At 46.5% G+C, this 24,502-nt stretch overlaps 1 protein-coding gene across 1 annotated transcript; it reads left to right on the top strand.

Moving 5' to 3' along the window:
* Positions 1 to 4,439: 4,439 nt before the first annotated feature.
* LOC133350233 (uncharacterized) lies at positions 4,440 to 24,017 on the top strand. Its single transcript, XM_061564351.1, has 10 exons — positions 4,440 to 4,918; positions 8,097 to 8,292; positions 10,935 to 11,071; positions 12,158 to 12,302; positions 14,782 to 14,909; positions 17,038 to 17,179; positions 18,616 to 18,750; positions 19,250 to 19,279; positions 20,418 to 20,496; positions 21,874 to 24,017. The coding sequence occupies exons 1-8, from the start codon at positions 4,849 to 4,851 to the stop codon at positions 19,254 to 19,256; spliced, it is 960 nt and encodes a 319-aa protein (XP_061420335.1). The 5' UTR covers positions 4,440 to 4,848; the 3' UTR covers positions 19,257 to 19,279; positions 20,418 to 20,496; positions 21,874 to 24,017.
* The last annotated feature ends 485 nt before the right edge of the window (positions 24,018 to 24,502 follow it).

The following is a 24,502-nucleotide window of genomic DNA, read 5'->3' as shown; positions in this document are numbered from 1 at the left end:
TGGAATTTGTAAGGCCGCGGTGACACGTGATCAACAAGGGATTATTGCTATAATCCCTTGTTCGCCATGACGTCCTTTTTACTTCGATGTCTCAACAGCGTGACGGAGATCACGTGATGACGTGAGGGTTCTGCCTTTGTTGTGAGGGCTGTCAGTTGACGCAGAGGAGGGGGAAGAGGCGCTTCGGCCCCCCATGTGGAGTGACGTCACCTGCTAATTATTATGAATGGGGGGGGGTATCCATTTGGAGAACGTCACCTTATCATGATTATTATTGATGGGGGCTGTTCGATTTCGAGTTACGTCACCTGCTCATGATTATTAATGAGGGGGGAGGGTGCTCCATGTGGAGTGACGTCACCTGCTCATGATTATTAATGAGGGGGGAGAGTGCTCCATGTGGAGTTACGTCACCTGCTCATGATTATTAATGAGGGGGGAGAGTGCTCCATGTGGAGTTACGTCACCTGCTCATGATTATTAATGAGGGGGCAGGGTGCTCCATGTGGAGTGACGTCACCTGCTCATGATTATTAATGAGGGGGGTTGGTCGACGTGGAGTGACGTCACGAGCGTTAAGGACAGACATTCCTGGGTGATTATAGTAGCAGAGTTACTCCACTCTAGCACTTATTAACGTAACTTTACGTGCGATTAGTCAACCACGAAGATTCAAAGGTACGCGTGACGTAAATGTCGCTCGGCTCAGGAATGCGTCTGCGAAGTCTGTTTGGTTTTGGGGTCGGGACTTCCTTTAGCATTGACACACAAAGACAAAGAGCCCCCGTATAGGCTGCACAGACTGTTGGGGCAAGTGCTGTTAGCGAGCACCTATGCAGGCCGGCACAGCACACGAAGGGGCGGGTGGCTTCCCAGTGGCGATGTTTACACACCACGCCAGGTACTCATTTGAGGCTGAGTCGACCTAGGCCTCCGATTCAGATACTCGTCACAGGTGTTGGCCGTGAGCGGGAGTCGAACTCGAGTGGCTGGGATCGTAGCGTAGCGCGCGATAACCACGACACTACTGGGTGAGTGGGGTGGTCACTAAAAAGAACACTATATTTTACACTACCCGTCAGCCACACTCACTTCTGGAAGTGCAACACTTCAAGCAGCATTCTGTGAAAGCAAAGTCTGGACTGATTTCGACATGTAGTGTCTCATCAGCAGCGCGAGGCTTGCTTGAATCCATGCTGGTCAATTGCCAGATGTTACTTTTTGGTTCTGTCGGTAAAGTTACGTCGGTAGAAATAAAATAACGTGACTTTTCTCTTCTTGGTTCTTTCGGTAAAGTCATGTAGAATGGAAATAATAAAATAATAAATAATAAAACATAATAAAATAACGTGACTTTACCGAAAGAACCAAAGAGTATGGATTCCTGCAGTCACGAAAGCTTCAAATCAGGATTCCCAAATGTTATATAGGCAAGGACTCCTCTCTTTAGGATATGGGTCCCATTCGGATTAATAGACGGCTGGAGCTATACGACTGTAATTCTAGATTTGAAGCTTTCGTGACTGCAAGGATTCATACTCTTAGGTTTTTTCGGTAAAGTCATGTAGGTAAAAAAAATAATATAAGTAATAATAGAAATAAAATAATAAATCACATTATTTTATTTCTATTGTGTTTTTATTTATTTTACCTACGTGACTTTACCGAAAAAACCTAAGAGTATATACGACTGTAGCTTTGCAAACTGGAAGGACTTCATCTGGGCCAAACTTCCTTAAGGAACAAAAAACACCCCAGCATTATCTTGAACTGCACACACGAAACGTGCGGCAATAATAAAGCGTCAATGCGGACATTGAAGGCGGTCACGGCTCACTCGGGCCCCATCTTCAATGCGCAGTAAATTGTCGGCGGTTAAGTGGCGAAGTGCCGTAAGAAGCGTGGATGTACGCGCTTGGATTTCCTTTGGGAGAATTGAAGTGAAACGCGTGGATTGGAGAACAAGCGAGTCAGAGGCGTCATGTTGAGGCTTTTAACTATAGAGAAGGCGGCGATGATGATGCTGATTCCCGTGTGTGATGTCGGCGAAACGTCGTTATCCATGCAATGGTTGTTCTGTCGCAACGCCTCGTTGAATCACACCAGCCCGAGTTTATGGCTCGATAAAAAACGTAGAGTGCCACCCAGAAACGTTATCGATTGTAATCTGGCCCCAGGGCGTTGTTGAAGTTGACTCAGCCTCAACAGAACCGCCGATGTTGCGTTTCATCATACACCTCGTGTGCGCTGTGCCGTCACGCCAAATCGGTGCTCGCTAACAGCTCTTGCCCCCAATGAGCCTACATGGATAAGAGACGTTGCAGTCCTTTGTCAAGCCACGAGTTGGATGGAGGGCCTTGCCACGCCGTGTTGGTCATGTGGGCGCCGCGGTGGCGAGACGCTAACTACCTCGCCTGGTAGATGCCCTGGTAACGATTGTTTAAAGGGCGCTTTGTAAATGTAAAATGATAATTAATTATTATGATTATTATACAGGAGGCCGTGGGGTTCGGTCCCAACCCTGGAGTTTGCATGTTCTCCCAGTGGTCACGTGGTTTTTCCCCTCCACATTTAGAATGAACATGGGTTAACAATCTTATTGGTTCTTTCGGTAAAGTCACGTAGAATTGAAATAATAAAATAATAAAAATAAAACATAATAAAATAATTCTCACGACGTTTCGGCCACAACGCAAGCAGCCGTCCTCAGGTGTAGAACAGGTCTGTTTACCGAAAGAACCAAGAAGATGAATCCCTGCAGTCACGAAAGCTTTAAATCGAGATGGGTTAACAATATTTGGCTGAATCTAGATTGGAAGCTTTCTCTCTCCCACTTGGGCAAAAAAAAAAATGTTGCTGTGGTTTTCCCACCTGATGATGATTGCTTGTATTGCAATCGAAACGTCGCGATTTAATTTATTTTATACCTACGTGACTTTACCGAAAGAACCAAAGAGTAATATTTGGCCGCTTTGAATTTCCACACGATAAGCCACTTCGTTGAGCTATCATTTGCGGCCAGGTGGCTTCCGAAAGAAATAGCTACATCGCTCAGTGAGCCTTACCTGTCAAAATACAAAATAATAAAGTTCAAATAGTTTCGTTTATTTTGCCGCGTCTGGAGATCGAACTGGCGACCTTTTGGATTGCAATTTCGGTCCGATAACACAGCACGGTAGCATCGCACGTGTGATCAATGCGCATTCATGGTGGAATGGTCTCATAAGGGGCCGTCCATAAATGACGTCACGCACCTAGGAGGGGGAGGGGTCAGACATATGTGACGATGTGTGACAAGGGGGGGGTGAGAAATGTGACGTCACATCAAAATGCGCAACTTTATAAATAAATATAGACAACACGCTCTACTTAATTAAATGAACTTTTTAATAAATGTTTTCTCCTACAACATCAAATGGCAGCGCCACATTAAATACGCACGACAATGACAATAGTTTAAAGCGATTTGAAGCATGTTTTATTTTGGGGGGGGGGGCAGAGGTTGGTAACGTCATATTTGAGGGGGGGGGGTCTAACTTTTTGTGACGCCGTGTGGCGAGAGGGAGGGGGGTCAAAAATCGTCCAAAATCGCGTGACGTCATTTATGGACGGCCCCTAAGAGTGCGCAAAATCCAATGTTCTTACACGACTCGTTCATTCACACGCGACATCACACGTGGCGCTGCCCCTTTCTCTCCTCCGTGCAACGAGCAATAAGACGCACTCCACACGTGTCAACAAACACTGCCCTCTACGTATGTCACACTGCCCTCTACGTATGTCACGCTGCCCTCTACGTATGTCACGCTGCCCGGCAATGGTCTCAATAAGTGACGTGTCACGCAATGACCCTCGTTCATAAGCAGAAGACAAGGGGCCATTGCCCGAAACGTCGCCTATTATGTTTATTGTTTAATCCTCCTTTGAGGGCGGTGCAGTGTCTTCTTTGCGCAGCGGTGTTCTCGATGAACGTGTCAGAGAGTTGTATTAATTTGTGTGTGTACCACCACGACTGGGAATCGGTGAAAAAAGAGCTTCCTTCTTAATTTTGGAGCTTTCGTGACTGCAGGAATTATTCTTAGGTTCTTTCGGTAAAGTCACGTATAAAGATAAAATTTATTATTTTATCTTTATACGTGACTTTACCAAAAGAATCAAAGAATAAGAGCTTCCTTGGCTCATCGGATTTCACCAGGATAAATCAAGATTCTGATTCCAATTCGCTGCCAACGCGAGCACTGTTGTCCCCCACCGCCCCCACCGCACCTACAATTAGCACGGTTTGACCACGTGCGGCTCGAAAGAAGTTCAGCATCCACACCGCACAGCTGCATTGCCGCGTGCGCGCGCGTGTCACATCGCAATGCACGCGCGCGCGCGCAGGTGCGGCGGCTTCAGGAATGTCCTTGCGCACCTCTCCTCCCTCCCTCCCGTCGTCGTCGTCGATGACGCCAAAGCGTCGCCCCTTGGAACAGCTCAGCGAACCGGTTAGAGCAGTGGTCGCATCGCCAGTGGGAGCGGTTGGCCGCGCGTACTTGCGCGTGTGACGCAAGCGTGGGGAAGGGCCGCGCGCGTGGGTACACATGGACTCCAAATACCTCCACCAGCACCACCCCTGTGGCGTCTAGTTGTTAGTTGAGGTTTCTCGCACAGTCGCAGGGAAGCTCTGGTGAGCAGATAAACGCCTCTCGTCTTTTCGCCCGAGCTGCCTCATACTCCTCCTGTGACTCTCCTGCGATTTCCCCGAGACAGCCCCCCCCCCCCCTTGTTTGTCATCTCGAAAGCCCTGCTGTGGCCCGCACTCAAACGGGGGGTCATCATCGGTGCCTGCCATCACCGTCAATCATCATGCGACTGCTGCTGCTGTGTCTTTCGTGCGCCGTCTCCACGTCTCTCTTCAGCGGATGCAGTGGCCAAGGTAATTCGTGATTATATTTGTGTCGTCGCTGCTGCTGCTGCTGCTGCAGGAGACCAATCCGTCTGGTGTTCAGGTTGTGTTCGACGTTGCTGTGAAATCATTTGGGGGGCACATTTTTGTCTTTTAAGCGCGACCTCTCGCGATGTGTTTACAATGGAGCGCGTCCTGTCCGGTAATGATCGGTGTGGTGCCCGACGTTTCGCTCCTCGTGCCGGACAGCACAACCCGGAAACGCATCGGAGAGCTACAGAGCGCGACCTTAGCCGAGCACCTGTCTATCTTGTCGCCTTAATCTACTGCTGGATGAAGCCCCCGCCTTAAGCCGTCCCCATCTCTCACGATCGTAACAATACACCTCGTGTAACACGTAGGGAGTTTCACAGGCGATGCTGTGATTTATAGTTTATTTTTGGCCTCGGCCACGCTATGATTTGGCCAAACGTGTGTCGTAACGACCCTCCGCCACCCAGCACAGCCAATCAACATGCCATTGTCGCAGTGTACGACTGTTGTTGTTTCACTTCACAGGTAAGTCGAGGAACAATTTCCTCAACTAAATGTAGCCATTTCATGCCACGTTTCCTTCCAACTACGTCAAGCAGTAACAGGACAAGATGCAGGAAGTCATTGTTGGATGTTGTTCCCAACAAAACGACAACAATAATTGCCAACATGGGTTGTGAAAATTGTTCTTCCACGTACCGGTGAGCCGAAACAGCAAATAATCGGCTCTTTAAACTTACCCTTTGGTCCTTTCGGTAAAGTCACGTAGGGTATAAAATAAAATAAATCACGACGTTTCGGGCGCAACACAAGCGTCCGTCATCAGGTGGGAAAGCATGGTCTGCTGCTGAGTCAGACTGTTCATAAAAGGTTTGAAATGGGTGTAGCCCAAGGGTCATAAAGAAGTGGCCGGGGCTAGTGATGTTAACGTGAGAAATTAGCATATAACTGCAAGATAGGCAAGCGGCCTCCTCGACGAGGGCACGGAAGTGGCTATGTTAAAACTTCTTGTGCACGTGGCGGTTTAATCCGCATGGCTGTGTCGGGTGGTGGTGGTGGAGGGTCTTGACGACACACGTTCGGCCAAACTATTGCGTGGCCTTACCCCAAAAATCGACGACGAATCCACTTGCTGGTGCCTGCAACACGAGCCGATTTCGTCGATCCGTCTACACATTTGACGTCCTCGCGGACGCATTCCGATTCCGTGGCTGCTACTCCGTAATTTTTCGTGACCTTCGGTCATCGTCCCTTCGAGTGACGCGCCCTGCCCACCGCTCTCACTTTCATACACAATGCGATGTCTTTGACCGACGTATGTTCTCTACTCCACATGCTCCTCTCCCTAAATTCTAAGCTTGCATCTCTCCACGCTTCGTTGAGCACTCTCCAGCTTTTCTCGTACTCGCCCGCTTCATTTGTACGTACACGTACGTTGAACTTCTTTCGCACCGTACGTAGCCAACGGGTGCTAATCGGAGGTGCTGAACAGCACAAAGATTAATGTGCGTGTCGGCTCTTCGGAGGGTTGCAAATCGGTCTTCCTGTTGCCCTCTATACGGGATGCTTAATTTTATTTGACACTTCTGAGAATTTGCAACAACAACACCACCACGAGAAAGGTCGTGACTCCGGATCTCTGGAGACCACCTGGAGAAGACTCCAGGCACGCGCGTTGACAATGATGGCGAACAAGTGGAGACTCTTTGACTTTTTGAAACTTATTAACATTACATTTGTTATCACGTTACAGTGGATTATCCGTTCCTTTTTCCACTAAAACGATAGTCCCACGTAAATGTAAAGAAAAAATTAAGCGCCCTGTATTGTTATGAATATATATTAATTATTTAAACAGCCGTGACTCAAACTGCCACACTTGGCAGGTAGCCTGTGGGTTGGTAATGTAATTGTTATTTAGCAAAACAACATTCGTTATGTTGCTTAGGGGCCGTCCATAAATGGCGTCACGCACCTGGGGGGGGGGGGGGGGGTCAGACATTTGTGACGATGTGTGACGAGGGGGGGGGGGTGAGAAATGTGACGTCACATCAAAATGCGCAATTTTAAATAAATATAGACAACACGTTCTACTTAATTAAATAGACTTTTTAATAAATGTTTCCTCCTACAACATCAGAGTGCAGCGCCACATTAAATACGCACTACAATGACAATAGTTTAAAGCGATTTGAAGCATGTTTTATTTTCAAAATGGAAATATGCTTTTGGGGTGGCGAGGGGGGCAGAGCTTTGTGGCGTCATATTTGAGGGGGGGTCTGACTTTTTGTGACGCCGTGTGACGAGGGGGGGGGGATCAAAAATCGTCCAAAATCGCGTGACGTCATTTATGGACGGCCCCTTTTCGAAATGCTATCTTTTCACCGTGAATGTTTCTGGGTTTTTTTTTCTCATTTGATCTCATCTTTACGTAATGTTATAGCATCACGCCTTAACCAAGGCACTTTACAGAGAATTAACAACGGTACGTATGAGTGTCATGGTGAAGGTGAGGTGAATAAAAGAGCTGAGAGGAGGTAATGGGCGAACCTGTGATGCGTGAAATGAAGTAAAAGCAACATTGATGAAAGCAAATGATGATGCATGTATTTGATGGATGGGGAATAAGCGGTAGGCCGTGGAGAGAATTGTCAACGGGGAGCAGGGACGGTAGTAGTGGTTAGAAAGTTGGAGATTGAAGGGGTCGTGGGGTGAGCTCGGGAAAAAAAATAAAGATAGAGTTTTGAGGGAGGAATACCGCATTTCAAGATTTCTAGCTCACTGGCAGTATTACTGCTGTAGGAGGGTGCCAGTGGTGGCGAGATGTTAACTACCTCTCCTGGTATACAGGAGGCCGTGGGTTCAATCCCGACCCCTGACGCCTGTATATTTTGAGTTTGCATGTTCTCCCCGTGGTCGTGTGGAGTTTTCTCTCTGGGCCCTCCGAGTTTTCCCTCCACATTTAAAACGTGCATTTAAAGTATTTGGCTGCTATAAATGTCCACGTGATAAGCCACTTCGTTGAGCGATCATTTGTGGCCAGGTCACTTCTGAAAAAGAGCTGTATAGCTCAGTGTGCCTTACCCGTTAAACTATAAAAAATAAGATAACCACTCAACTCAACTCGACAAACGTGCCGCAATTTGCACTCCGATTGTGTCTGCCACGCACACAGCAGTCAACGGCAGCATCACACTCTCCGATCCCAGTCTGGTGAAACTGGGCCTGTTCCAGACCGACCAGAACAACTTGATGTTCAGCGAGGCGAACGAATGGTGTCGGCGTTACGGGGAACAGAAGAACGTCAGCGTGAGCCTGGCCACTATGGAGCAGCTCAACGCCTCCATCAGCGCCGGCTTCGAGACCTGCAAGTGAGTTGTGCTGGACGATGGGGGTTCGACACACGAGGGGGTTGAGGCTTTGCAGCAACGGTGAAGGGTTCGCTGTTTGGTGGGGCTGCGCAGATCCGCGTGCAACTCTTCGCCCCGCGACGGATTAACCGGCCCGATGGTATTTAGTAAGTGGATAGCGAACACCTCGAATCGTCGATTAGAATCGATAGCTAAGGCACCGTCTCTAACCCTTCACTCACTGGAAGCATCCTTGCGGAGCCATCGTCATGTTTGGACTTGGCCGACAGGGTCTAACGGAGGTCTCGTGCCATCTTCATCATCGGCCACTGTTAGACGAAGGACTCCCCATCTTGCGCTTGCACAAGAGTTGGATTCATCACCGCAATGAACGTCCTCTTGGGCGCGTTTCTCTCCTTTGGCCACCAGCCACCATCCTTTACACCAGTGGTTCTTAACCTGGGGTGCGCGCACCCCCTGGGGGTGCGGGATGCCCTTTCTGAGAACCAAAGGGGCGTGCAGGCTGCAGAAAGAGGGTAAGAACCACTGCCATCCACAAACGTATCCTGCCCAAGTCCACCTGATCAAAAACAAGGACATTGACAAAGAACAACAACAACAAAATGGGGAATGTTTGTATGGAGTATGGAAAGAAATATGGAGAGATGCACGCCTGGGATTGAAAGACAGGGAAGAAGAGCCATGGAGGTTAGAGAAATGGTGTCGACTGTTTAGGTTGCATGCCAATGGCTTAAAATAAAATATGAATCCAAGAACTCTGGTGCTGGTGATGTTACTACACTAGTGCTCATAATGGTAATAATGTCATTCGATCTTGATTTGAAGCTTTCGTGACTGCAGGAATCCATACTCTTTGTTTCTTTCGGTAGAGTCACGTAGATAGAAAAATAAAATAAAATATAATACATCACGACGTTTCGATCGCAACACAAGCGGTTGTCCTCAGGCGGAAAAAATAATCTAGCAGTGGAACTGCTGAACCATTCGTTTAATAAAAAAAAAAGTATCATCGAGTGGCAGGCTGGCAGGGGGGGGGGGGTCTTGCGGTGTGGGTTGTTTGGCCAACTCCATTCGCGAGTAACACGCACAAATGAATAATAATCACGCCACACGTTTTTATCTTCGTGTGAAGTTAAATAAGGGTTTGCCCATCCATTCCATGGGCCGTCTGCATCGAATTAGACCTTTTAAGCATCGTCAGCAGAATGTGGCCCATTGAACGGCTTGGCCGCCAGCTGTTTTAGTCAAGGGGCTCTTCATCTCCACCATGGGGCACGTACAGCGCAAGCGTTGTATAAACGTTGTACGAGCGTTGTATAAACGTCCTGTGCGGAATGAGTTTAAACCATCGGTGAACATGTTGCGTGTGGGAGGGAAATCGGAGTACCTGGAGAAAACCCCACAGCTACGTAGGGGATGACAAAACTCTGCACGGATGGGGTTTACTCACCTACTTTCTGTACTGCCGACTCGTGGCCACCTCGCAGGCCGGAAGGAAAGGGCATCTAAAGAGTCCTCCTCCACCCCCACCTCCACCTCCCACCCAGAAATATTATTGTTGCAATTCGGTGTCCCTATTCAAGAATTAATTATTGTTTTGTGCATTGTGCGGAACGCGAGCGTCTCAATTGGCTGCAGGGGTCACGCGCATTAATCGCGTACAATGTACAACAGCAATAACAACACCGATTTAAAGCTTTCGTGACTGCAGGGATTCATCTTCTTGGTTCTATCGGTAAAGTCACATAGAAGGGAAATAATAAAATAATAAAAATAAAACATAATCAAATAATTCTCACGACGTCTCGGCCACAACGCAAGCAGCCGTCCTCAGGTGAAGAACAGGTCTGTCGGAAAGACAGCGTCTGAATGACACACCACCAGGCTTCCAAGCCAGACCTGTTCTTCACCTGAAGACGGCTGCTTGCGTTGTGGCCAAAACGTCGTGAGAATTATTTTATTATGTTTTATTTTTATTATTGTATTATTTCCCTTCTACGTGACTTTATCGAAAGAACCAAGAAGAAGAATAACAACACCCCCACAAAATAATAATCAATGCCGGTATTATGGGCATGAGAATCAATTTTAATCCGGGGGTATGCGGTTTGCCAGTGAGCTCTGCCGCAGGCTTCGTAATTGCCAGTGACGTGAGCTGGTAACGAATTCATTGATGAGGAGAGCGCAAGGGTAGGGCAGGGGAGATCCGTCGTGCATCCAGTGGGCGCTGCTTCTGCTGCTGCTGCTGTTGTTGGGTAGTCTCCAGACTCGCACCTCCAATTAGCACGGTCGGCTACGTACGGAGATAAAAAAGTTCAATGCACCTACACACACACACACACACCTGTTCTCCTGGGCGGCTACATTGATTTCTGGGCTGGAAAAAATAAAAACCGACACGGGAGCTCTCTCCTGACCTGAGCCGGCACCTGCACGCCTCCCCCCCGGACACCACTCGCGATTTGAATCGCTTGCATCATTACAGTTCTTCGGGAGTGTCAACACAAATCTCGTCGTGATCCACAAACCCCTTGGCCTCCCCAAAGTGCTAGATCATTGCGGGCTCGTGCCGTCGCCTGCCTCCGCGACGCCCTTACGGATGCGCCGCGCTCTCCGTGGCCCTGTCGTCTTGCGTTTCCCAGGTACGGCTGGGTCGCCAGCACGCAGTTGGTTATGCCGCGGATTACGTCCAACGACAAGTGTGGCATTGGGAGCGTGGGAGCCGTCACCAAGGGCCCCTGCTTCTCCAACAGCGTATTCTGCAAACCCAACCTTGTCGGTAAGCGAGCGATCGCCGCCGCCGACCTGACAGGTCACAGCGCGTCAGGTCAACCAGGATTTGCGAGTTCAAATTTTCGAGTTCAAATTTTCGAGTTCAAATTTTCGAGTTCAAATTTGCGAGTTCAAATTTTCGAGTTCAAATTTGCGAGTTCAAATTTGCGAGTTCAAATTTGCGAGTTCAAATTTGCGAGTTCAAATTTGCGAGTTCAAATCGTGGTCGGTGGGCTTGACTCAGCCCGTCATTCTTCTTCCGAAGTTAAAAAGTTAGCGAGTAGGCACCAGTTGATGGCGAAGTCCACAGTAGCTGTCCTATGGGATAGACTCTCCCTCGCGATAGGAAAGTGGGATTTCCAGCACTGCCTCAGGGCTGTCAGCGAAAGATGAGCCGCCCGCCTCAATGCCAAATTTGAGCAGGAAGTCAACTTTGAAAGCTCTGTGGCAGCTCACGCTCAGCTTTCAAGGCCCAGGCACGCTCGTGCAGGTTTAGGGGGAATTGCTGCCAGGCATCATCACTGGCAATGGTTAATGCACCATTCTGTCATGAATATATTGTTTCCCAAATATGGACAAAATTTGATCGCTCCCCGCCCCCCCCCCCCCCCCTATTGGGAAACTGTTAACTTCCGTCCGAATCGCAGACAGAGATTGTGTGATCTGTACAACAATCAGAGCAACATACTTGCCAACCATACCACGGTAAGTGGCAGGGTGCAGTCACCCGTATTGTGTCAGGTAATTTTACCGCTCGCCAATATTTGGGGTCGAGTCCTCTGGCAGTGACATCAATTGGACATCTGCGAACAAACAGCTTCATAGCTCATCGGATTTCTCCAGGATAAAAAAAAAAAGATTCTTATTTTTTGCATTTTTGTTACGGATGTTTTAGAAAAGTCACCGAAGGTAATTCGGCCGTCTTACTTAATTTCGGTTTAAAGCTGCGCACAATGGAAACGCCTACCCCATCACCCCCCCCCTCCCCCACGTTACGCGGGAAAATGCAGCTTGAATGTTGTCGTTGCCGTGTTTACTGATTTGGCCCCCTCTTTCCCGCCTCCTCCCCCCATCTCCACCTCACCTCCCACAGTGCAAAAGGGCGTTTTCCTGCACATCACCAAGAAAGCCATCTATTACAGGAACGTGAGTCAAGAGTGCCACTCCGTGTTGGTGGGCAGCGTGCCAGCAACGTTTTCTCAGGTTCAGGACGCCCTCCTCGTCGAACATCAGTGCTGGTACGGGTCTTGCTTGACACAATACAACAAAGTTAAATAGGCCAGCAGGACTATGACACGTTTTGTGTGTGCTCGCCGTACATTGAACTTCTTTGCGCAACGCATGTGGTCAACCGTGATCATCGGAGGCGCGTTTGTATTTGTACGTGGAGACCAATAATGCTCCGTAACAATGTATAATGAGGAATTTGTATGCAATATTGCGTACAATCTATATATGATATTGCTTGTTGCGTCGAACAGTGCCCCATCGTTTAGATGGAGTGCATTTTGCCTATAAAACATGGGAACCCAGCAACTTATGTTACGCAAGCCAGACTGCTGTTGAGACCCAACTAGATGAAACTGGTCGTGAGTTTGTTTAAATGAAAAAATGCTGATGGATATTTTTCCGGAAAGACCAATTGGCCGATGGACTTAAACACGTGTTTTATTTACATGTGGAGACAAAGAATGGAGTTATGCTTCTATCTCCCTATAACGACGATAGCTGCTGTGACTCTAGTCCAGGGGTCGGCAACCTACGGCTCCAGAGCCGCATGCGGCTCTTTACGGGCTGCTTCTTGACGATGAGTACGTATGTACAGTATGTACTCAGATGCATTGCGGCTCTTGAAATACTGAATTTTGTACCGAATTGGAAAGAAATGGCTCTTCTTGTTATTTTGGTTGCCGACCCCTGCTCTAGACCAGGGGTGGGGAACCTTTTATCTGCCAAGGGCCATTTGGATATTCATAACATCATTCGCGGGCCATACAAAATTAGCAACTTAAAAATTAGCCTGTTATATTTGGTCAAACATTTAATGAACTCACCCCTAATGTGATGGCTGGAACTGCTTCTCTTTGGCGAGGCGCGTGGTAGCTGGTATTGATGATGTTGCTACTCGCAACTGCTTTTCCAGGTTTGCTCCTAGATTTGTTGAATTTCGAGTCCAAGCCTGCGGTTGCCTTGGCAGGGCCAGATCAAATGATTTTGCGGGCCTCATACGGCCCGCGGGCCGGACGTTCCCCACCCCTGCTTTAGACATACCACTCTTGAAACTGTGTCTCTAAACCTCAGGCATGAATTGTGACCCCTATGTGAATCTTAAAGGTGTCTTAGTCTGGCCCTATGAGCCTCAGACATTGACATTCAACTTCACAAGTGATAAAGATGCTCCATTCTGGCCCCATGAGCCTCAGGCATTAAGGTTTAACCACACAAACTATATATATGCTTTAGCCTTGTTCTATTACCCTGGTGAAGTCGCAGTCAACAACAATCATCCTTGGCGTAAACAATTTACCCTCAGGATCCTAAGTGTGTCATTTTGTTTTGCATAAAAACATATCTGTCAAAACTACTCAATAATTACTGTCATCACAGTGAGTCTATTAGCATAGAATATATTTTTTTCACCTGAGGACGGCTGCTTGCGTTGTGGCCGAAACGTCGTGAGAATTATTTTATTATGTTTTATGTTTATTATTTTATTATTTCCATTCTATGTGATGACTTTACCGAAAGAACCAAGAAGATGAATCCCTGCAGTCACGAAAGCTTTAAATCGCAAAAGAATATAATTTGTCAATAAATATACTTGGAACCCATCGTCATCAGCCATGGTCTGTCCACTGCTGGATGAGGTTTCCGCACTCGCCGCCAGCATCCATCTTTTATCTTGCAATGCAAACGACGCGTCTTGGAATCAGCATCTTTATTGATCCTGGAGGAATCCGATAAGCTGCAAAGCTCTTTTTGATCTCACTGCGACATCCTCTGTCGTGGCCGTCCTCTCCCGGCGGGTTTCCCTCCTTGGGCTGCCGTTCCATTCCTGGCCTCGTCCATCATCCATCATACCGTCTCACGACGTTGTCCTGCCCAAATTCGCTTCCATGTTTTTTTATTTAAAAATTCAACAAGGTGGTGTCACCAGTTCGTGTGTCTGCGAGGCGGGGAGGGGGGAGCATGTGGCTAAGAGAACGAACGCTGTGGTGATGGTGAAGCAATTCCTGGACATCAGTGAAATACTGGGCGTCTGTGAAAAATAGATTTGGTGGCCGTCCATAAATGACGTCACGCACCTGGGGGGGGGGTCAGACATTTGTGACGATGTGTGACGAGGAAGAGGGGGTTTGAGAAATGTGACGTCGCATCAAAATGCGTAACTTTAAATAAATATAGACAACACATTCTACTTAAATAAATAGACTTTTTAATAAGTGTTTTCTTCTCCAACATCAGAGTGCAGCGCCACATTAAATACGCACTACAATGACAATAGTTTAAAGCAATTTGAAGCGTGTTTTATTTTCAAAATAGAAATATGGTTTTGGGGGGGGGGGCAGAACTTTGTGACGTCATATTGGGGGGGGTCAAAAATCGTCCAAAATCGCGTGACGTCATTTATGGACGGCCCCTTGTCACTCATCGGATTCCTCCAGTATAAATGTTTATTCTGATTCTGAGAACTGTTGGCATTATTTCGTCCTCCAGGGAAGGCTGGATCGTGAACGGACAAAGGAGTGGATTTAAGTGGAATGCGTCACACGCGTACTGCTACCCGAATATCATCCCAGCAATCTCAAATGATCTTCCCAACGTCATTTGCTACAACGAAGCACGTGAGTTGAAACCACGCGAATAGTGACCAACTGTGAGTTATTGTAGTTTAAGTCCGGTGCTCGATTACACTTTAGTCTATCAGACCCACGGCTTAAATACTCAATGAATAAATTTCGATTTAAAGCTTTCGTGACTGCAGGGATTCATCTTCTTGGTTCTTTCGGTAAAGTCACATAGAAGGGAAGTAATAAAATAATAAAAATAAAACATAATAAAATAAAATAATATAATAAAATAATAAAATAATATAATAATATTATATAATAAAATAATATAATACATTTTAATAATATTTTTATTATTTTATTACTTCCCTTCTACGTGACTTTACTCAATGAATGTTTTCCGGATCGTTGGCACTGTGACTATTAGCCACAGCAGCAGTGAGATATGTACCGGATACGGTGTGCTGGTTGCGAGTTATATTTTTCCCTTATTGCAAACACAGACCAAAGCCCTGCATAGGCCTACGCGCGTTTTAGAGCAACGTTTTGTCCAGCAGAATTTGTTTATATATACAAACACAGGACTGGTCCCAACTTCCCGAGTTTCATCGGTAGAGTGTGGCCTTTAAAACAAGTGCCACCTGTTTGGCTGACGTCATAGGCAAGAGCCCTCCATCAATGTCGTGGCCTGTGAGCGCATAATTGAAGCAACATTGGTTCAACGCAAGCAAAGCGCTGTGCCAGTTTCGACATTCGGCATCTCATCAACCAAGAGGAAGCTAGGGAGCCGCGTGCCCCAAGTGTCACAGCTGGTGCCAATGATCAACTATTGTTTAACACTATGAGACCTCCTTTACCAGTGGCAAAATATAGTAGTAGGTTTTTACCCTTTAAACTGGTACAAAAACTGACAGCTTTATACAAGGCATTAGATACGCTAAAAGGCGTATCTGGTCCAACACCAATGGAGACTAGGCTCTAAGAAAAGCTGTCTCGGGTGTGGACCAATCAACTTCAAGGACAGTGCATATCATTATCAGTTGTTGTTTCTTTTTGTTTGCATTTTGACTGCTTGTGTTGTGGTTATTGCAAACATGATGCCTTGTATAAAGGTGTCAGTTTTGATACCAGTTTAAAGGGTAAAACCCTACTACTATATTATTTAACAGCGCAAGGTTTTAAAGCTCGCGTAAGTTTGACTCATGCACCACAGTCTGTGATTGGAACGATCACAGAAAAAGCCTTCCTTTCGGGCCGGGTTTTATCAGACGAGAATTTCGGCGGCCCAGGGCTTCTCGACGCGTCCCGCCTCGCCAGTCGCCCCCGCTGATGTCCTCTTCTTCCCACCCCACCCCTCCCCAACGTGTGCAGATACTATTGACTATATTGTATATAGGGTGTGTAGGCATATGTAATATATATTATTTAGAAACCTGTTGGATTAACTTTTTACCCTGGCATCTGTGTGGTGGGGGGCACTTTCTAGAACGTTTTGATTCCGGCCTTCGGAAAGGCTCTCATAATTTCGTTGACGGACAAAAGGAAACGCCGTTTTTATTTCTTCTGATAGATGTTTAGAGCAAGCTTTGGAGCATTTTTGAAGCAATTGTTATAGAGGAGTTATATAAAGTTTGGGAAGGTGTGGGGTCTGTCACGAACCTCTCCAGAGATAGAATGCTAAACTAGACTCAGGCCTGAATTATTGATCATGGCTCCACTCAGGCTTGTCTCTGGCCCAAGTGAGTAATGGCTCAAAGCCTCGCCTAACTTGAGATGGCTCTGAGCCTGGCCCCAGCCGTGCTCAGGATTTTCGTGAGCTGAGCCTAAGTTGAGCCATGGCTGAACTACTCATATATCTTAACTGAGCAGCTCAAGCCTGACCTGAGATTTTTCCCCCCACTTTTCTTACTTTTTCGTCTTTTGTACGGCCGATGTAGATGCAGAGCAACAACTATAATTTCACATTCAGGTGGTCCAGCCAGATAACCGCGTCAAGAGCAGCGGCGTAGTGTATCACCAACGTGACGTCTCTTTCGCATTTGAGGATCGGGGCATTGTGTCGGTATACGTTGTTACGGTCTGTTCTGGATGACCACAGCCGCACACCGGAGAGTTTTTCATTTTTCCATGTGCGCAACTAAGAAAATAACATTCGTCTCGGGCCCTCTCCTGCCATTCGCAGTGAAGTACGGCATTTACCAGGACCTGCTGGATTCGCCAGTGCCCAACAACGAGGCACGCAACAGTTGCGCCATTTGGGGCGCCAGCTTGGCCAACGAGGACCACGTGGAGGGAGCTCGGAAGCTTGGGTTCACGACCACCATGTGAGAAACGACACGCACAACGCACACGCAATGTGCACACAAACACCAAGATTCCCCCATGTGTAGCCTTAACAGACTGTCCGGGGCAAGCGCTGTTAGCGAGTAGCACCCACGAAGGCCGTTAACGGAACGGCACGCGACTGGGGTGGGTGGCCAGCGCCACGCCGGCCGCCTTTGTATCCCCAGTGGCGATGTTTACACACTGCACCAGGTACTCATTTGAGGCTGAGTCGACCTTGGGGAGGCCCGGGACCGGTTCAGATAATCGTCACCGGTGTTGGCCGTGAGCGGGAATCGGAACTCGCTGGGGGCGGCGCCGTTCTTTTGAGGGTCGCAGTCCGCTTCGAATGTCAACTGAAGCGCCGCAATTCGCTGGAGTTTGTGCATCACGACGGGTTGACGTGCTCGACAAAAGACTCAAAGTGCAAACTAAATTGTGCGTGGTGGACACAACTCCTGCACTGAATTGTTGTGTACAAAATTGTTGCTTTCCCACTGGAGCCCAGATCACAGCCATGGGTGGACCTGGGGCGCTTATGATGCCTGTGCCCCCGGGGCTTAATTCCTCACTGAATATTTCCCGGGTCCGCTGGTAGACTGGAGTAGTTGCGACGTTGTTACGTGCTAAACAGGTATACTGGATGTGGTGTGTAACAGGGATGAATTCCTCTCTGAGGATTCTCTGGGTCACCGTTCGACTGGAGTTGATGCGCGTGATTCGTAGTTGCAGACATAGCGACAGGCATTCTGGATGTGGTGTGCGGGGTACAGAAATACATTTCCGAATCGCCAACGTAGACTGCCCAAACTGGATGCAAGCCCTGGTGTTGTCGTGCGGAAATGTGCGGCGGATTACGGTTAAGCTGATGTTCTCACGCTCGGTGATTTTCAATTCTGGCTGTCGGCTGATAATGCTGGTTGTAATTACTGGCAAAACGTCGAACTCGAATTGTGAATGTTGTGGGTTTACTCCCCAACACGCCGGTGTGCTGAACTAGTAACAAATTGGCACGTTTTGTTTACGTGACAAACCTTACTAATCGGATGTGACGAGTTTAACGACACATTTATATTTCGATTCAAAGCTTTGTGACTGCAGGGATTCATCTTCTTGGTTCTTTCGGTAAAGTCACGTAGAAGGGAAATAATAAAATAATAAAAATAAAACAATAGAATAATTCTCACGACGTTTCGGCCACAACTCAAGCAGCCGTCCTCAGGTGAACAACAGGTCTGTCGGAAAGACAGTGTCTGAATGATAATTATTTTATTGGTTTATTTTTATTATTTTATTATTTCCCTTCTACGTGACTTTACCGAACGAACCAAGAAGACACATTTATATTTACGCGATCTAACCCCAAAAAAAACATTTCATGGATAATATTGGTCACGAAAGCCTATGTGTTGAACTGATTTTTATCTTTTTTTGGCAGAGACGGATGGATTGCCGGGGCAAAAGCGATCACAGTGGATTTTGTGAACGGAACAAACGAGACCGCGATTGTCCAAGCGCCGTGCATCAACAACATCAGCCTCGAGGCCTGCGGCCTTCTGCCACAGTTGGAACAGTGAGAGGCCGTCTCAATTTTCACTTGCTATCCTTTCATTCATTCATTTCATCGCTGTCACCTTGGTTAGTAATTTCTTTTTGCTTCGTCGCTCATCATCTACAGCACTTGCTCCGAATTCTTTTGTGTCTTTATAATTTGAGCTATATCATTCATCGCTGTGCTTTTGATGGCTTTAATTAAATGTTTATTCATTACTCTGCATGGATCAATTAATTGAAGACGTTGAATTCATAATTTAACTTGAATAATTTTTTTCAAATTAAATCCTATGCATTTCTTGACTTGTAAGTGTATTTACAAGCAGCCTCCAAGTACATAACATTTACAACACGCGGAAGAACAGTGTATACAAGGCGTTGCATCTCTGCTCTGTATAATGAATTACAGGTTTAATTAATGCAATAAAATAAGGTCACAAAGCTCTCACTACAACTGAGCTGTATCTATCAATCTTAAGTTCTGCCCTCTAATTCCATCATTTTTTCTTACTCAACAGTTTCTGACACGGAGGGACCTCCAGACAAAAGTAAGCATTTACTCATTTCAAATGCTCATATTGAGATACTGCATCGGTAAAGGTGCAGCCCTGCAACTGCTTTGCTCACGCCACTGCTGTTGCAAGGGGGCCACCACGAGAGCGAACTCTAGAGGGTATATTTCGATTTAAAGCTTTCGTGACTGCAGGCATTCATATTCTTGGTTCTTTCGGTAAAGTCACGTAGAATGTTATTGTTCTATTTTTATTATTTTATTATTTCCATTCTACGTGACTTTACCGAAAGAACCAAGAATATTTTTCGATTTAAAGCTTTCGTGACTGCAGGGATTCATATTCTTGGTTCTTTCGGTAAAGTCACGTAGAATGTTATTGTTCTATTTTTATTATTTTATTATTTCCATTCTACGTGACTTTACCGAAAGAACCAGGAATATTTTTCGATTTAAAGCTTTCGTGACTGCAGGCATTCATATTCTTGGTTCTTTCGGTAAAGTCACGTAGAAGGGAAGTAATAAAATAATAAAAATAAAACATAATAAAATAATTCTCACGACGTTTCTGCCACAACGTAAGCAGCCGTCCTCACCTGAGGATGGCTACTTTGACGCACCTGAGAACGGCTGCTTGCGTTGTGGCCGAAATGTCGTGAGAATTATTTTATTATGTTTTATTTTTATTATTTTATTACTTCCCTTCTACGTGACTTTACCGAAAGAACCAAGAAGATGAACCAAGAATATCTAGAGAGTATTTTGGCCTACTCTTCCACGATGGCCAGACGTCCCGGAAGAGGTGGGAGCACACACCTTTGTAACGCCACCGCGCGTGACCTGCCGATCGACTCACAGTGGTGTGCACGTTTAAGCCGCTGGGTTGGACAGAGTCGGAGGAGTTATAGGAAACTTGGACCATTGTTTAAAGTAGATCCGGTGACCTCCGTATTACAAGTCTAGTTTGCCAACTATTATACCGCGGTAGCATCCTCATCGAGATGTGTTTTTGTTTTGTCAAGTGCCTTTTAATATCAAAACATCTTCCCTCCCTTATATTGGACGCGGACGAACGGATGATAGCTCTGCAGATGATGAACTGATATTGGGCTGCTGACGGCATGCGGATGACGATTCACTTATCTCACAAGCCGGCCTCTTTTGTGTTCCAACAGCGTGGATAAAGATCGTTATGGGGAGCATTCTGGCGACCATCTTCGTGATCATGCTGGCAAGCACGTTCTGCAACAAGGGGTGAGACGTCTCACTGCGTCTCACTCGTCCACGTTGCGCCGTCATTCCCGTGGCCCTCCGTGGCTCCGGGTTGAGGAGGCTGCGAAGTCCGCCCCGGGTGATAAGGCGTGCAGCTCGATTCATTGAGGGACCAGAATGCACTGTCAGTGGCTTCATCGGCTGCCCTCTTTCACGTGAAGGTCCATAGACTTGACACATGAGGCCTATAGACATAGATGCAGACTCGCAGAGTCCACTGTATACAAAAAGATCCCCCGTATAGCCTTAACAGACTGTAGGGGCAAGTGCTGTTAGCGAACACCTATAAAGGCCGGCACGGCACACGAGTGGGTGGGTGGCCAATACCACGCCCGGCCGCCTTTGTCTCCCTAGCGGCAATGTTTATACATCGCACCAGGCTGAGTCGACCTAGGGGAGGCCCAGGACCGGTTTAGATAATCGTCACTGGTGTTTGCCGTGAGCGGGAATCGAACCCTGGTCGCCAGGTTCTTAGTGCAGCGCGCTAACCACTACACCTACCGCTCCCCTATATACACATGCACACACAGCGACATGTAGATTCACACAGTCAATAGACCCACAGATTCGCATAGAGATCCCATAGACATGCACGGAGACCGGCACTGGTGCATTATTATTACGACACGTTGCCACTGTGTTCCGAGTATCAATGAATCCACCTGCCTGCGTTATTATCTGAGACTGGAAACTCTACGGTGGACTATGGTGCCTCTTCAACCTTGTACAGGAATTGAGCATTCTATGCATAACCACTCTGCTTTACCACACTTGTCCTATAACCCACCCTTTGTCAGCCATGTACAGCAATTGTATTTACATTTATTTTGTTCAACCAGGTGAGAACTTTCAGGCTGGTCTCATTTGCGAGAATGACCTGGGGTGAACTGGGGCTCTTCGTCGACCAATAAGGGGGTGACGATTGCTGTTGAATAATCTACAGGTTCATTTTCATAATTTGACACGTAACTTGACGCATTTTTGACACGTAACTTGACACATTTTTGACACGTAACTTGACACATTTTTGACACGTAATTTGACACATTTTTGATGCGTAATTAGACACTTTTTGACCCGTAATTTGACACATTTTTGACGCGTAATTTGACACATTTGTGACGCGTAATTTGACACATTTGTGCACTTGACGCCAGTGCACAGCGGGCCCGCTCATGCACATAACGTCAGGGGACCTTTAACGTCGACCGTGAAGCAGGCGGTGGTTATTACAACGGCAGCCTTACCTGCCTTGTTTATATTGGTCACCATTACCAATCTAAACATGCTGATGGTGAAGACGACGATGATGATGAGGCTGCGTCCACAACTGCTCCCTTCTTTTATATCTCCTCCCAGATTCTGCAAAAAGCCGGAGCCCACCAACGTGTACGACCCCGACAATTCGTACCCGCAGCTGCGCGACACCAAGCTGCCCGTCGACAACAAGGTGAAGCTGCTGCAGCACGACCTGCGCCCGTACTGCATCGGTGACCTGCCACCCCCTCCCGCCGGCTCCTCCTCCGCCATCCGGTCCCAACTCAATAGGCAGCAGCCGCAGCCGCCGGGCGGCATGTACGACAACATCGCCTACGAGGACTGAAGCTGCAACGGCACCCCCCCCCCCCTCTACGAGCAGACTAACGCTCGCGTGCACACCGTTGCTGCTGCCAATGGGGGGGATCATCCTTGGCCTGGTGGCAGCAGGACGTTGGAATAGTTGAGATATCATCTAAACCAAGTTACCTATAAATGGTAAATGCGTACCATTATCCTTGCATCTAAACCATTTTTTATTTTACCAGGTAAGGCCTACTGAGCTATGTAGCTCTTTTTCAGAAGAGACCTGGGCCACAAATGATAGCTCAACGAAGTGGCTTATCACGTGGAAATTTTTTGCAGTCAAATACTCTCAATCACAGAGAAATATCCACACGACCACGGGGGAGATCCTGCAAACTCTAAATATACAAGCGTCAGGGATTGGGATCGAACCCACGACCCTCCTCCACACGAGGCGAGGTAGTTAACATCTCGCCACCGTGGCGCCCCAACTATGTTTCGATGTTAGAAGGTGGAGGCTGTGGGGAGGTGTATTGAACTTATTTGTACAGGTGCACACAAACTTTCTATTTAGTTTAACAGCGAGAACAGGTGCAACATTTATTATATTAACGTCGAAATATTAAAAAGTTGAATTGATTACTGTACATAGCTTAATTCTTTTCATGTTTTTGAGAATCATGTGCGAGCGTTTACATGAAGGAAGCAGTTTTATATTCTTTCTCCAGGGTGATTAGTTTCCACAACGTTTTCATTCTTTAAATGTGGAGGCATACACTTACCAGACGTGTTTTTCCATAGAGTCATTAAAATTTGACAATGGGATCGCATTGGTGATTCATGAATGTCCATTTTTTTCTACAATGGGAAATATATTGTGCCATCGTTTAGGTGTCAATAAAAGCCTGATTCCAAATGAAAACCTGACCCATGTATCTTCTAACCCAGTGGTTCTTAACCTGGGGTGCACGTGCACCCCCTAGGGGTGCGAAGTTAAATCATCGAAACACAAATTAAGATCAGGCACTTAAGTACAACTACTTAGTTTAATTAAACCGATGTAGTTACTAACATATTTTTTAGCGATTGAGAACCAAAGGGGTGCAAGGCTGCAGTAAAAGTTCAAAACCGCTGTTCTAACCTTTAAAACGCTTGGCTAGTAGGTACATAATGAGTTACAGTACAATGTTAATGATTGGGACTGATAAATTATAATACAATTATAATAAATTAAGGTATTATTTTAATAGCTTTGCATCCGATTCGTCGTTCCTCGTGATGTCATGGTACGTATTTAAGGTTAATCACTTCCTGGATTCTCATCTTGAGGCTTGCGCATCTCACTGATGATGGTTGGTATACGAAACGTCGCGTCTATTGCTAAAGTCGGTTGTGGGGATCGCCACCTCATCTTGCCGGTGAGCTGAATAATTACTGATGCATTATCGCTTCAGCTCAATAATAATAATTGTCTCATTATAATGTGTACATTGTTAAATGATTGTGCACGTGACATTTTAATTCGGTTGGCCGTGTCGGGTTGGTGAAGGGTTGCACGACGCACATCTTGGTCAGACGATTGCGTTGACGACCTAATCCAAAACTCACTTATGAAGAGTAACATTGGCAAGTGAAAGCCGACGCGGTTTAAATAGAAAGCCCGAGTTTGTGAACCATGCCAATGAAAATGTTGGTTCATAAAAATGCATTTCATACACATTTACACGACTCTAAACTTTTAATAGCGTATTTAGAATAGTTGTAATCACGTTATTAGGTAAATACACATGTACATATATGGCAATATGGGCTCAAGGATGCATTTCTTTTTGAAATTTTCACTACTTGCAGAACGTCAAACATTTGTCGAAAAATCTGAATTATTGTTTCGACTATTATGCAACATTGTTGGTTTGGATAAACGTTGGTCTTTGCCTCTGCTGTGGAGTGCGTGTTCATTATTTGCCCGGCCTATGCTTGACCAGCCTATGCTTGACCAGCGAGATTGTGTGACACTTGGGGTCCACGTGTTTAGTGTCTTTATTACACGCTTTTATTTAACTCACCCTGTCTGGTGTTGTTGTATCCTCAAATCTTGTAACTCAATTTTAACCCACTTCCCAATGTGGTATCGACTGCAAACTTGGTATACTTATGTCATGCTGATGACAATACTATATTGTATCATAAAAAATAAAAAATAAAATTTAAACCATCTTTTTTATATGTTATGTTTCGGCTTGGGTCTAATTGTCCACGGTCAACTGACGTTGGCTGTAAATCACGACGGCACCTTACGTTATGGCAAGCTTCAGGGCCACTTCCTGGAGTCGTGGAGTTCTTCCATTACTAGTACGGTTAATAAAAGCGTGTTTAAAAAAAACTTTTTAAAAATATAACTTATTAAATCCTTTATATTAAGTTT

Source organism: Lethenteron reissneri, chromosome 33 (assembly GCF_015708825.2).
Source record: "Lethenteron reissneri isolate LAM-NWPU_2019-01 chromosome 33, ASM1570882v1, whole genome shotgun sequence".
In the NCBI taxonomy this organism is placed as follows: domain Eukaryota; kingdom Metazoa; phylum Chordata; class Hyperoartia; order Petromyzontiformes; family Petromyzontidae; genus Lethenteron; species Lethenteron reissneri.
This window is presented reverse-complemented; position numbering and strand designations above follow the sequence as displayed.